Source organism: Rhinatrema bivittatum, chromosome 4 (assembly GCF_901001135.1).
Source record: "Rhinatrema bivittatum chromosome 4, aRhiBiv1.1, whole genome shotgun sequence".
NCBI lineage: Eukaryota > Metazoa > Chordata > Amphibia > Gymnophiona > Rhinatrematidae > Rhinatrema > Rhinatrema bivittatum.
This window is the reverse complement of record NC_042618.1, coordinates 140,538,590-140,551,472: the sequence shown is the minus strand read 5'-3', so window position 1 is coordinate 140,551,472 and position 12,883 is coordinate 140,538,590. Positions and strand designations below refer to the sequence as shown.

General features: G+C 45.7%; 1 protein-coding gene across 1 annotated transcript in view; it reads left to right on the top strand.

Moving 5' to 3' along the window:
• The window catches only part of TTC6 (tetratricopeptide repeat domain 6), an 832,741-nt gene that overhangs the window by 406,353 nt on the left and 413,505 nt on the right, over positions 1–12,883 (top strand). The window contains exon 15 of the mRNA XM_029598902.1: positions 1,000–1,136. Within this exon, the coding sequence (XP_029454762.1) occupies positions 1,000–1,136 (137 nt within the window). The remainder of the gene's footprint in view (positions 1–999; positions 1,137–12,883) is intronic.

The window sequence follows — 12,883 nt, the reverse complement described above, 5'->3', positions numbered from 1 at the left end:
GGTAGAGCAACAACTAACATTCATTTTGTAGTTTATATATCCATCATGTGACGTGAGACTAACCAATGAGAACAGGTGCCAGTGATAAGACCAATTGATGTAACTAAACTAAAGGAGCCAATCAGTTAACGCAGTTAAAATGCTAAACTTTCAAAAGATCTTATATTAAACAAAGTTCCTATGCTAGAGCTTTCCAATTTAATTCTTCATTCATTCCAAATGGAGTTGCTGTTCAGAGTGTATAAATCCAAAAGTCTTCTCTGTAAAGGAGACTGTGAACGTAAGTCTCCTCCCCGACTGGAAATATTTACTTGTTCTATAACAGTCCACCTGAGTGTTTTGAAACTGTGTAGTGATTCTTTACAATGGGTGAACCATAGGAGAATTTAATTGAGATGTCTTCAAACAAGATTTATGCTCAATTAACCGCACTCTGATGGCTCGAGATGTGCACCCAACGTATACCTTGGGGCAAGGACATACTATTGCATATATAACATTCATGAAGAGGCAATCTGTCTAGGATCTACATTTAATCCTGAAGCCATTGATGGGTTCTTGCCAAACAATGCCTTCAATTGTGCTACTACAATGACTGCATGAGCCGCATTTAAAATGTCCCACAGAAATTTTAGAAATTATATCCCTCAATAGCTGTGATGTACAGCTTTGTTGTGCCATATAGCAAAAAAGAAACAAAAGGGGCGATAGATATGTAGGAAGAGGAGGAATGACAGATGGTCTGACAGGGAGGGAAGGGAAAAGAAGGTAGTGGGGAGAGAGCAAAAAAGGTAGCAGATCAGTGGATTACTGGTAATTATATTACTGGTTTAAAAGTCTTGCTGGCTGCTGGCTACTAGGCTCCCTTAACAAAAAATGACCAGGTCAGCCAGAATCAAGCTGGTTAATAACCTTGTTCCAGCTACTTTTTTCTCCTTGTTTAGGAAAATGAAAAGTAAATATCACATTAACATTTTTCACTTTTTTCTCTCCATGTAGTGTTTTAAGTACAATCCTAGAAGAATAGATGCTTTAATGAGACATGGGTTATATTGCTTTGAAAATTCAAACTGGAATACAGCTCTCTCTGATTTCACAGCTATAATTAATCAGAACCCCAACCATGCACAAGCCAGGTAATCATTTTGTTTTGGTAAATGTCAATTTTTTCAATTATTGGAAAGTCAGAGCCATTGGTATTTTGTAGAACAATGTGGTTGCATTCTGAGGCAACGTTTTTAATAGTGTGTGCAAAATTTCCATCTCAATTGTTTAACTAACTATATGAAAAATAATCAATTTTTAACAACTTAACTTTGTTTAAGTGAACTCTCTCTAAGTAAATTTTCCACTGTGTTAAACTTTTGGAAATCCTTTTTAGCCTAGTAAATTTTAGTGGTGAGGTTTACAGAAAACAAGTAACTGAATGACATATAGATTAGGATGCTTATTCTTTACACAGTCCTGCTAGGACACATTTTAAAAGAAACAAAGCAATCATGTCAGACATGGATGCACAATGGCAGGCTGATCTGGTCGACCTGACCACCTTGTCCGGTTATAACAGCGGCTTCCAATACATCTTGACGGTGATAGATATCTTGTCCAAATATGTTTGGGTTGTGAGCCTAAAAACTAAGGTAGGCCATGAAGTGACCAAGGCATTTGAAAATATATTTAATGGTGGCCGTATTCCCAACATAATACAAATATTTTCAGGCTTTTAAAAATGTAATGAAACAATGACCAGAATACAAGTAACTGAATGGATTACAGATCAAGATGCTTATTCTTTACACAGATTGCTAGGACACAGAAGGTTGGGTTGTTATGATGACTGTATGCTGGATAAAATTTATCTGGCTAACTTACATAGCCAGCTATATTTTAATATTGGCCCCAAAGTAGATAGCGATGGGGTTGAATGGGACACATATGAGGGTATTAAAAAAAAACTTAGAGAAGTTCTGGCAGCATCACTGGCTGACCTTTTCAATGCTTCTTTAGAGTTGGGAGTAATTCCGGAATAATGGAGACAGGCGAATGTGGTTCCTGTTTGAAGTAAGGAGGAGGCTGGGACCACAGGCCTGTTAATCAGACTTCTGTGGTCAGCAGATTAATGGATTTGCTGCTAAAACAGAGGATAGTGTAGTTTCCGGAAAGCAGTGGATTGCAGGATTCAAAACAGCATGGTTTTACCAGAGGTAGCTCCTGTTAGATGAATCTTATCAATTTCTTTGATTGGATGACCAGAGGATTAGGGGAGAGTGGTCGATGTAGTGTACTTGGATTTGAGTAACACCTATGACATGGTTCCGCATAGGCCAGATTTTGGGCATCCATAGGCAGTGGGGGCGGGGTGGGGGTAGGGAGGGAGTGTGGCACCCCCTCTTCTCCTGAAATACAGGTGGGAGTTGACTTTCAGCTACTTACCTAAAGCAGCAGTGTCCAGATCCTGCAACAGCGGCAACAGCAATAAAAAAAAAAAAACAAATTGAGCATGGAGCCTGCAATGTCTCACTCTCATTATAGTAACAGGAAGCCTATGAAGGAGAAAGGGTCAGTGCTGCCACATGGCCTTGAGTGTGCAACAGGTGGCTTCAAGTCCTGAGCTTAATTTATTTTTTAAGTTGCTGCCAAGGCCACCACAAGATTAGGACACCACTCCTCTATGTAAGTGACTGGGAGCCATAGCAACAGCATCAATGCTCTGGCATCTATCAAAATTTGGCATCGTAGGCAGTTGCCTATATTGACTATGTCTAAATCCAAGCTAGGTGACTCATAAATAAATTGAGCACCCTTGGTATGGGCCCTAAAGTGATTGACTGGGTAAGAAACTGGTTGAATGGGAGCTGTCAAATGTTAGTGGTAAATGGAGTTCACTCTGAGGAAGGGGCATTATTAGTGGTGTGCCACAGGGATCAGTCCTTGGACTGGTGCTTTTCAACATTTTCGTAAACAACATTGCGGAAAGATCTGTGTTTTGCCAATGATATCAAAATCTGCAAAAGGGTAGACAAACAAGAAGGTGTAGAAAACATGAGGCATGGAATGGTCTAGGGTCTGGCAGCTAAGATTTAATGCTAAAAAGTTCAGAGGTATGCATTTAGGATGCAAAAACTCAAAGAAGAGGTACAGTATAGAGGGTGAAATTCTTCTATTCCTGAAAGAAGTGCATGATTTGGCAATGATTGTATTTGATGATCTTAAGGTGGCCAAATAGGTGTCTAAGGTGACAGAAAAAGCCAGGAAGATGCTTAGCTGCATAGGGAGAGGAATGGTCATCAGAAAAAGGGAAGTGATATTGCCCCTGTTTAAATCCTTAGTAAGACCTTAATTAGAATACTGTGTATAATTCTGGAGATCGTACCTTCAAAAGGATGTAAACTGTTTGACATCTGTCCAGAGAGTTGTTTCTAAACTATTCATTGGTCTTCATTCTAAAGCATATGGGGACAGACTTAAAGATCTGAATATATATTTCCTAGAGGAATGGCAAGATAGGGGAGATATGATAGAGATATTTAAAATCTCCCAAGGTTTCCATGCATAGTAGGCGGGCTTCTTTAAATGGAAAAGTATCTAGAACAAGGGGTCATGGGATGAGGGTGAAAGGGAGTAGACTTGGGAGTAATTTTAAGAATTTTTTCTTTAAAGAGAGGATAGTGGGTGCATGGAACAGCCTCCAGTGGAGAAGGAAAAGACAAGAACAGTATCTGAATTTAAAAAAGCATGGAACAAACACAGGGGATTTCTGAGGGAATGTTAAGAATTGTAAAGCTGAATCAGTTGGTATGGCTGGGCAGACTAGATGGATTGTATGGTCTTTTTCTGCAATCATATTTCTCCCAGGCCAAGCAGGATGGTAGTCCTCACATATGGGTTATGTCACTAGATGGAGCTCTATCATAGAAAACCTTTCTGTCAAAGTTTCTAGAAAACTTTGACTGGCACACTGAGCATGCCCAGCATGCCATGATCCCTGTGTCCACAGGGGTCTCCCTTCAGTCTCTTTTTTTTCCGCAATGCAGTTTGCCTCGCATTCAGGAGCTCTGTGAGAGATTTCTCATAACATTTCTTCACGGAAACACTTGAAGTTTTACTTCACAAATAATTTTTCCCTACACAGGTATCCCTTCATATACATTTCATCGACGCTCGGTGAATACTATGCCCTGTTTTTTGGTTGGTTCCTGTCACCTCACGAACGGTTTCCCTGGGTTACCAACCGAATTGCGTCCTTCTTTTCACCCTCGGTCTGTCCCACGATACCTGCAAGTGTCCTTCCTGCAAACCTCCACCGGGTTCATCGGGGCTAGAGCGTTTGGGACGTCATGGTTCCCATTGCCGCCAGGACTGCCATCGATGCCATCGATGCTCACATCAATTCCATCAGTGCCTCCATCGATTTCCTCGATGCCCTCAACCATGCCGTTGATGCCCACATCCATGCCGTCGATGCCCCCATCGATTCCTTCGATGCCCTCTTCGATTCCATCGATGTCTTCGATGCCCACGTTGATTCCATCAATGCCATCAATACCCATGTCGATTCCATTGATGCCATCACTGCCTGTGTTGATTGCATCAATGCCTATGTCGATGCCATTGATGCCCACATCGATTCCATCGGTGCCATTGATGCCCTCATCGATTTCATTGGTGCCATCGATGTCCTCGTCAATGCTATCAAGGCCACCATCGATCCCGTCGATGTCGCCATCAGTTCCACTGGTTCCATCGATGCCTCTGTTGATGCCATCAGTGCTTCTGTCGATGCCATTGGTGCTCCACCTATGCCATCAATGCTTCCATCGATGCCTTCACCGATGCCTTTGATGCCGCCTTCAGTGCCACCATCGATACCGTCGATCCTGCCGAAGCATCTATACCTCAATCAATGCCCTCGACTGAATAAAACAAAAAAAACATTCCATTCTTCGGGTGCAAAACCAGAGCCCAGTGTAATCCTAGGGCGACAAACAGTGCCAGGAGCAATGGAGGCACAGTGACAGTCCCTCACCAATGCCATCCGAGACAGCGAGGGCATCTTCCTCGGTGCTGAAGAATGACCAGGCCAAGCACCGTGGGAATCATCATCACCGGCACGGTGGCTGTCCGTCACCGACACCATCCATGATATCGGTGCAATCTTTCTCGGTGTTGGGGAATGACAGCGCCGAGCACTGAAGGAAATAACATTACTACCATGGTAACCATCCATCGCCGACGCCATTCTGGACATCGGTTGCAGTTATCTTGGTGCTGGAGAATGACCGGACTGAGCACCGAGGGAGACAGTCAGCATCGACGGGGTTTCACGTTCGGTGTTGGCACTGATACCGCACTGGCATCAATATCCATTGAGCCAGTTGCGAAGCGGGCCCAGGTACATGAGTCTCTGTGCTCCTCTGCAGCCAAGGCGCCGAGGCATTCCCCACTGACACCGGTGCTGGGTACTGAGCCACCACAAATTAATGTGGAAGTGCCAGTAATGCCTAGCCTGTCTCCCCCTGTAGCTGTACTACCATACCAGCTTTCAGGGAGGAGTTGGACGTCTTCATCTCTCAGGCTGTCGTCGATGCCTTCTGGAATCCACTAACACCGAAGTCATTAATATATCCACCGATGCGGCACCGCCTCATTGTGGCACCTACCAATGACATCCTAAGTCATCGCCGCCAACTCGTCCTTCTGAGCCTCCACCACGAAGGTTGCTCAATTCTGTATTTGGTGAGGATCTGTTTATGTTCTGCATATGTGACTGAGGTAAGGCATTTTCCTAATAGTAAGTGTATTAGTGTATTCAGGCTTTCAGAGCGTTAAGCCCATACCCAACACACATCACAATAGGCCTAATACCATATGGGTTCCAGATGATTTTTTTGCAGGGATTTCTGGTTGGCACCACAGCTGTGCAAGAAATTATAATGTAATATAATGTAAGTGATATTTTTCCCTTACAATACTGTACTTTGATAATTTTCATGTAAAATATAAATGCATAACTCTTAACTGTGTGTTTGTAATAGGGTGAGGAGGGGGGGCGCATTGTGTAAGGCTATAAGGGTTACCTTGGGCACCTAATACCCTTGCACAAGCCATTGGTACGAGGGAGGGAGGTGTCAGTTTTTAAAGTTTGTATCACTGAAAGAAGCTGGGCTTTTTTTTTTTGATGGGCCCAGGACAGAGAATGAAAGAAGGGGGGTGGGGGGCAGCACAGTAATTATTCATACAGGGCAGCCCTGACATCATCTGATTCCCAGTCCTGCCTTCACAAAGTCAGACCTTCATCCTTGTGTAGCTTCCCTGAGAAGCTAACCGAACCAATATGACATCCTAGCGGCCAAGGCCCTCACCTTCTATATATGATAATTGACAAATAGCTTAGGTAGTTATATTAGGGTGCATGTAACCACAAAGAAGTATGCTTTATGCTAGCTTAGAAGGACCTGTTAGCATTGTGGGAATGGCATCATGTAGCACAGGTGCTTTATCCAAGGCTGTAAATGAAGGCTTGCCAGGTGTGTACTCTGATGTCAGCAGTAGGGTTGCCAACTTCCTTCTCCTTTATAGGACAGGTTTATCCAGTGTTATTTTTTAACCCATTACATGCTGGGACTTGTTCTGATTTCCCTATTGCATTTCTTAGGAATTGCAAGACTATAACTACCTGCATGCAAGGGAATAAAACCAGGACTCGATCAACATGTCCAGTAAATGTGGAGCCAGATGTTAACCCTAGTCAGCAGTGGCTCCGAAACTGCTGAGGCAGTGCTGTCAGTTGTGTCTTGGCATGCCCAAGTGACACCAAACCTCCCCAGTACAGGTGTATAACTTCATATGTACACGTTTCTCAGCTTGGGATGAGGCGGAAAAAGAGAACTTTGTCATTGATACCTTAAACTGTCTACCTGTACCTTTAGGTTGTGTCTTTAAGCTTCAGAGCTAATTGTAATTTATAACATTTCTAGAGCAGTTGCTGTCCTTGCTCGAGGCCCAGCTGGAGTCCCATCACACCTATGGCACTATCTTATCCACATGTGAGGGCTAGGATGGCATCCGATGGGAAGGCCCGCCAAGCCAAACACCGCTAGCTAGGCCAAGCTATGTACACTGTGTTGGCAGCCATACACAAACTCTCATGTGACACATGCCTCTTTTAGTCTCACTAACACGCAGAAAACATAATGACAGCCATGTGTATTTGATGTTATCTTTACTTTGACTACTGTATTTCAAGTATAGTCTATTGCTCCATTATCAAGAGGAATCTTAAATAGGCCTACGTGTTTCTGTTACACACTGATCCAGACTGTTGCGTCCGTCGCTGCACGAAGCCCTCACTCGACGCCCTCTTTACCTCTGTGGCGACTCCCTCCGGGTCTGATGGACAGTTAGCTGCCGCGGCGTCTTCTTGCCGTCTCCCTCCGGCGTCCCCGGACCGGCCCGATGCTGCGGATCTGCCATGTTGCCTGATGACGTAGGGCGCGTGCGCTCCAATTGATGTACCAGCAAGGGCGCGAACCTCGGGGCCGTCCCCCTGAGATGATGTCATCCGCTTCCAATATAAAAGGTCTCAGTATTCGCTAATGCATCGAGTTAGCAAGTATTGATAGCGGGAATTGAATTGGACTCGCTTATCTCTCTACGCTACTCTGCCTCCTCGGACTTACCAGGGGTACCCGCTCCTCAGGGGCCTCGCTCTCTTTTCTTTATTTCAGATTGCAGATAGGAACCGGTACTCGCTCCTTGAGGGCCCATGTTCCTGAACACTCTGAAGATTCTCTACTGCCTGGAAGCTATCACAGATACAGAAATTTGTGAGTTACTATCGTTCTCTCAGAGCTTTCTCTGGAACCAGGTACTCGCTCCTCGAGGGCCTAACCCTTTCCAGCTACTGAGCTTCCTTAAGACATTATGTGAGTTTTGTCATCCAGTTCTGGCTATGAACACAGCATACCCTGTCTACTCACTATCTATAGTTTCTCTACAGCTCAGCAACCCTGGGATCTCTGTTCCAGTACCTGAGGGACGTCAGCTCTGCTGGGCATATCACCTCACTACTGCCACCTCTGGTGGTTCTACTAACCTGTCTAATAAAAGAATTATCTGTGTCTGTTTCCATACCCAAGCCTAGCCGGTGGTCCCTCTCAGGATATCCTCCTGGAGGCACAGTCATCATCCGTCAGCCCAAGGATCCACCTATCTACATTCCTCTATAGCTGAATGCCCTCTCCCTCTACAGGAGCTGAGCATATCAGATTGCTAACTCCTCCTTCCACAGGAGCCAGTTCATAACAGATTGCTAACTCCTCCTTCCACAGGAGCCGATTCATAACAGATTGCTAACTCCTCCCTTCTTGAGGAGTAGAGCATAACAGATTGCTAACTCCTCCCTCTACAAGAGCCAATTCATAACAGATTGCTAACTCCAGTGGATCCGGCTTTAAATTGGAGAAAAGGTACTCCTGGGAATCCAGCTTAAGGTATGGGATGTCAGTAACCCCATAGACCCAGCACACCTCTCCACCTTGCAGGCTATACCGGGCCTGGCTCAACGCATCTCAGAACAGCAAAAAACCTTGGGGAAACTTACTGCAGCATTCCATCAGCTTCACATACAGAAGATACAAGGCACAGCTTCTACCCAAGAAGCTCAGTTACAGGAGGTAACTTTAAAGACTGCTGTTCCACTGGCTGCTCCTATTCACTTCTCCGGAGAACTCCAGAAGACTCGTGGCTTTTTGAACCAGTGCAGCATGCATTTCACCTTACAGCCTTCATTGTTTCCTTCGGGCCTCTCTAAAACCACTTACATCCTGTCATACTTGGATGGGAGAGCCTTGTCGTGGGCATCTACCTTATGGGAACGCAAGGACCCTATTTTGCAGGACATAGAAGGATTTATGGACTTGTTTAAATCCGTTTTTGATGACCCTACTCGTACGTCTGTTGCCGGGTTTGCTTTACTGTACTTGAAGCAAGGCAACAGATCATTGGCTGAATTTGCCATAGAATTCAAGACTCTTGCAGCAGAACTTCTCTGGGACCCCAGATGTCTCAAGACTCTCTTCTGCAGAGGCCTGGATACCCGCTTGAAAGACAAGCTGGCCGCTCGCCAGACACCTGACTCGCTGGAAGAATTGATAGCCTTAGCCACTCGGATTGATTGTCGGCTCCGAGACAAGATGAAGGAACTCCTGCCTAAGGTGTTAACTGGGTTGAAATAGGCCAGTACCCCTGTACCTCGGATGGGTCCAGCAATTCCTGCTGTTGATAAAGGTGAACTGATGCAACTTGGTCATGGTCACTTGATCTCAAAGGAGAGAAGATTTCGGAAGAAACGCGGCCTGTGCATGTACTGTGGTCAGCCCGGCCATGATGTCTCTATGTGCCCCTTTCGTCCCGGAAACGGACGGGCCTAAGTCCCGCGGGAGGACTGTTCTTAGGCTATACTGCGATATCTCCTCTGCTCTCTCGTTCAGTCTCTGTGACCTCTGAACCAGCTACGGTTCGGACCCCTGCCCTGTTGGACTAAGGGGCAGGAGGCAACCTTATTCTCAGACATCTTGTGGAAGACCTGAGGAGTCCCTTCGTCAAATTAGAAGATCCATTATTGCATCACAACTTGAAGTGGGCTTTGGACGTTTCTTTACATCGCCACTTCTTTTGAGGATCTTAATGATGTCCACAGCAGTTCTACTCCTGGCTGCTGATATTCATAGCGGTTGCTATGTTCGCCATGACTAGATGGTGCTCTACATCTTTACCGTCTTCACGGACTATAACTTAGAGATATCTGCTACGCTTGTTTCACTCGGAAGTCATGTCTGAAGTACTACAGCACAATTAGATCCGTAGAAGATATCTCTAGCTACCAGCCTGTTTGATTTGCTGGTGCTGCCACCATCTCTCTTCCAGCTTCATCTACGGAAGAGTTATCCAGAAGTGGGTTTTGGATGTACCCCAACATTACCACTTCTGTTGAAGTTTCTGTGACGTCCATAGCAGCTAAGCTATTGCTGCGGAATTCAACATTTCATCCAGTTTCATTACTGAAGAAGTTACCCTTAGAAGTGGGGTTGGACGTACCCCAACATCGCCACTTCCACTGAAGGTTCAGTGATGTTATAGCAGCTAAGCTATTGCTGTGGAATTCACACTCTGCCCTCTTTACCTCTGTGGCGACTCCCTCCGGGTCTGATGGACGGTTAGCTGCCTCGGCGTCTTCTTGCTGTCTCCCTCCGGCGTCCCCGGACTGGCCCGACGCTGTGGATCTGCCATGTTGCCTGATGACGTAGGGCGCGCGCATGCGCTCCGATTGATGTACCAGCAAGGGGGCGTCCCCCTGAGTTGACGTCATCCGCTTCCAATATAAAAGGTCTCAGTATTCGCTAACGAATCGAGTTAGCAAGGATTGATAGTGGGGATTGAATTGGACTCTTTTGTCTCTCTACGCTACTCTGCCTCCTCGGACTTACCAGGGCTACCCGCTCCTCAGGGGTCTCGCTCTCTTTTCTTTATTTCAGATTGCAGATAGGAACCGGTACTCGCTCCTCGAGGGCCCATGTTCCTGAACACTCTGAAGATTCTCTACTGCCTGGAAGCTATTGCAGATACAGACATTTGTGAGTTACCATCACTCTCTCAGAGCTTTCCCTGGAACCAGGTACTCGCTCCTCGAGGACCTAACCCTTTCCAGCTACTTAGCTTCTTTAAGACCTTATGTGAGTTTTGTCATCCAGTTCTGGCTATGAACACACATACCCTGTCTACTCACTATCTATACTTTCTCTACAGCTCAGCAACCCTGGGATCACTATTCCAGTACCTGAGGGACTTCAGCCTGCTGGTCATATCAACTCACTACTGCCACCTCTGGTGGTTCTACTAACCTCTCTAATAAAAGAATTATCTGTGTCTGTCTCCATACCAAGCCTAGCTGGTGGTCCCTCTCCGGATATCCTCCTGGGTGCGCAGTCATCTGCCGTCGGCCCAAGGTTCCATCTATCTACATTCCTCTACAGTTGAGTGCCCTCTCCAAGCATTCCGCTGGTAACAGATTGCTACTCCTTCCCCATCAGGAGTCTTCAGCAACAGATTCATAACAGATTGCTATCTCCACAGTCTATACCTTAACAGATTGTTAACTTCTCCCTCTGCAGGAGCTGAGCATATCAGATTGCTAACTCCTCCTTCAACAGGAGCCAGTTCATAACAGATTGCTAACTCCTTCTTCCACAGGAGCCGATTCATAACAGATTGCTAACTCCTCCCTTCTTGAGGAGTAGAGCATAACAGATTGCTAACTCCTCCCTCTACAGGAGCTGATTCATAACACAGACAGAGGAGCAGTGAGTGAAAGAAAGACGATAGAGAGGAGAGCAGCAGCACTCTACTGACCTCCCTTCTCTGGAAGGGGATGGGATAGGTAAGGCCTAACAGGCAAAGTAGCAGTGTATAAGGTTTTGCCAAACCTGGCTGCCACTCTGTGTGGTGTCCTCGGCATGTACGGGTGCACATGGAGGATGTGGGGGTAGATCCGGAAGTAACTCCACTGGTAGTCCATGGCGTACAGGGAGATTATAGAGACACAGTAGAGCAACACTATATCTCCTAGTTTGAGTGGGGCATACATTAAAGCTCCACCCATTTTGCCCAAACAGCAAAATCTACTTTTGAATACTCAGAAGGTGCCTTCGATGACACAGCGGGTAGAACATAAGGCCTCATTGTACCTCATCTCTGCTGGCATGTTGAGAATGGCAATGGGGATGAGAATCCAGGTCCTGCAGCCTTACCCAGAATCTCTTGTGGCAAAGACAGATTTTAGGGCATCAATCACAGCACAGTCACTTTCAGATCTGGCTGGCAAATCACAGCATGCTGAGACAGTAGAAGCTAGCCTGTAGCTTAGCCTGAGCCTTAAAAGCCTATTTCCCTACCCTAAGGGCATGCTACATTATTCTGGGACTGTATATGTCCAGGATAGTAGTAACCAAATCTAGCTCAGATCTTCCAGACTACTAAATCATGTCTGGGCATGCCAACAAATGCATGCCAGGCCCTCACAACCAACCTAAGGCTACTCATTCATAGCAGTCAGCCAACCTTGAAGCAACACATAAAAGCTGCCACACCTGTTCTAGGAGAAAAACTGCTACCTCATGGTCTGATTGGGAAAATCCTGCCTGCCCTGCAGTATGTCCCCCAGAGATACCAATTTGTGATCCCTGACAGGGAATTTGCCTGGCACCCAAAATGCACAGGCCTTTGTTTCTGGTTTAGCTGTGTGATGGTCAAAACAAACTGTGTCTGAAATCCTGACTGACCTATCACTAACAGGCCACACATGATATGGTAGTTCCAGCAGTGTGAATAGTTCATGCTTGTGATTTACCAGTTATATTTAAACTGCTCCAAATGGGAGGATAGGAACAGGCCACTTTTGAAAGTGAACACATAGAAAGTGTATAGTGCCTGCTTACACACAAAGCTTTATGGCAAGTGCATTGTTTGCATCACAAGATTAGCAGGCCTCTGCAGCATGGGCAGAAAAAGGCAAGCTCTGGGACAATGGCCTGCAGACGTAAGTGTACAAGCTACTTGTCATGTCAGCGATGCTGTTACATCCCTCACAGCCCTCTCCCCCATGTCCATACAATTTGCCACAAATACATAGCCAGAGATAGAATAGAGAAAGATGGAGTGGTTAGAGCAGTGGGCTACGAGCCAGGAGACCAGGGTTCAAGTCCCACTGTCGCTCCTTGTGACCTTGGTCAAGTCACTTTATCTCCATTGCCTCAGGTACAAGTTTAGATTGTAAGTCCTCTGGGGATAGGGAAATGCCTACAGTACCTGAATGTAATCCACTTTG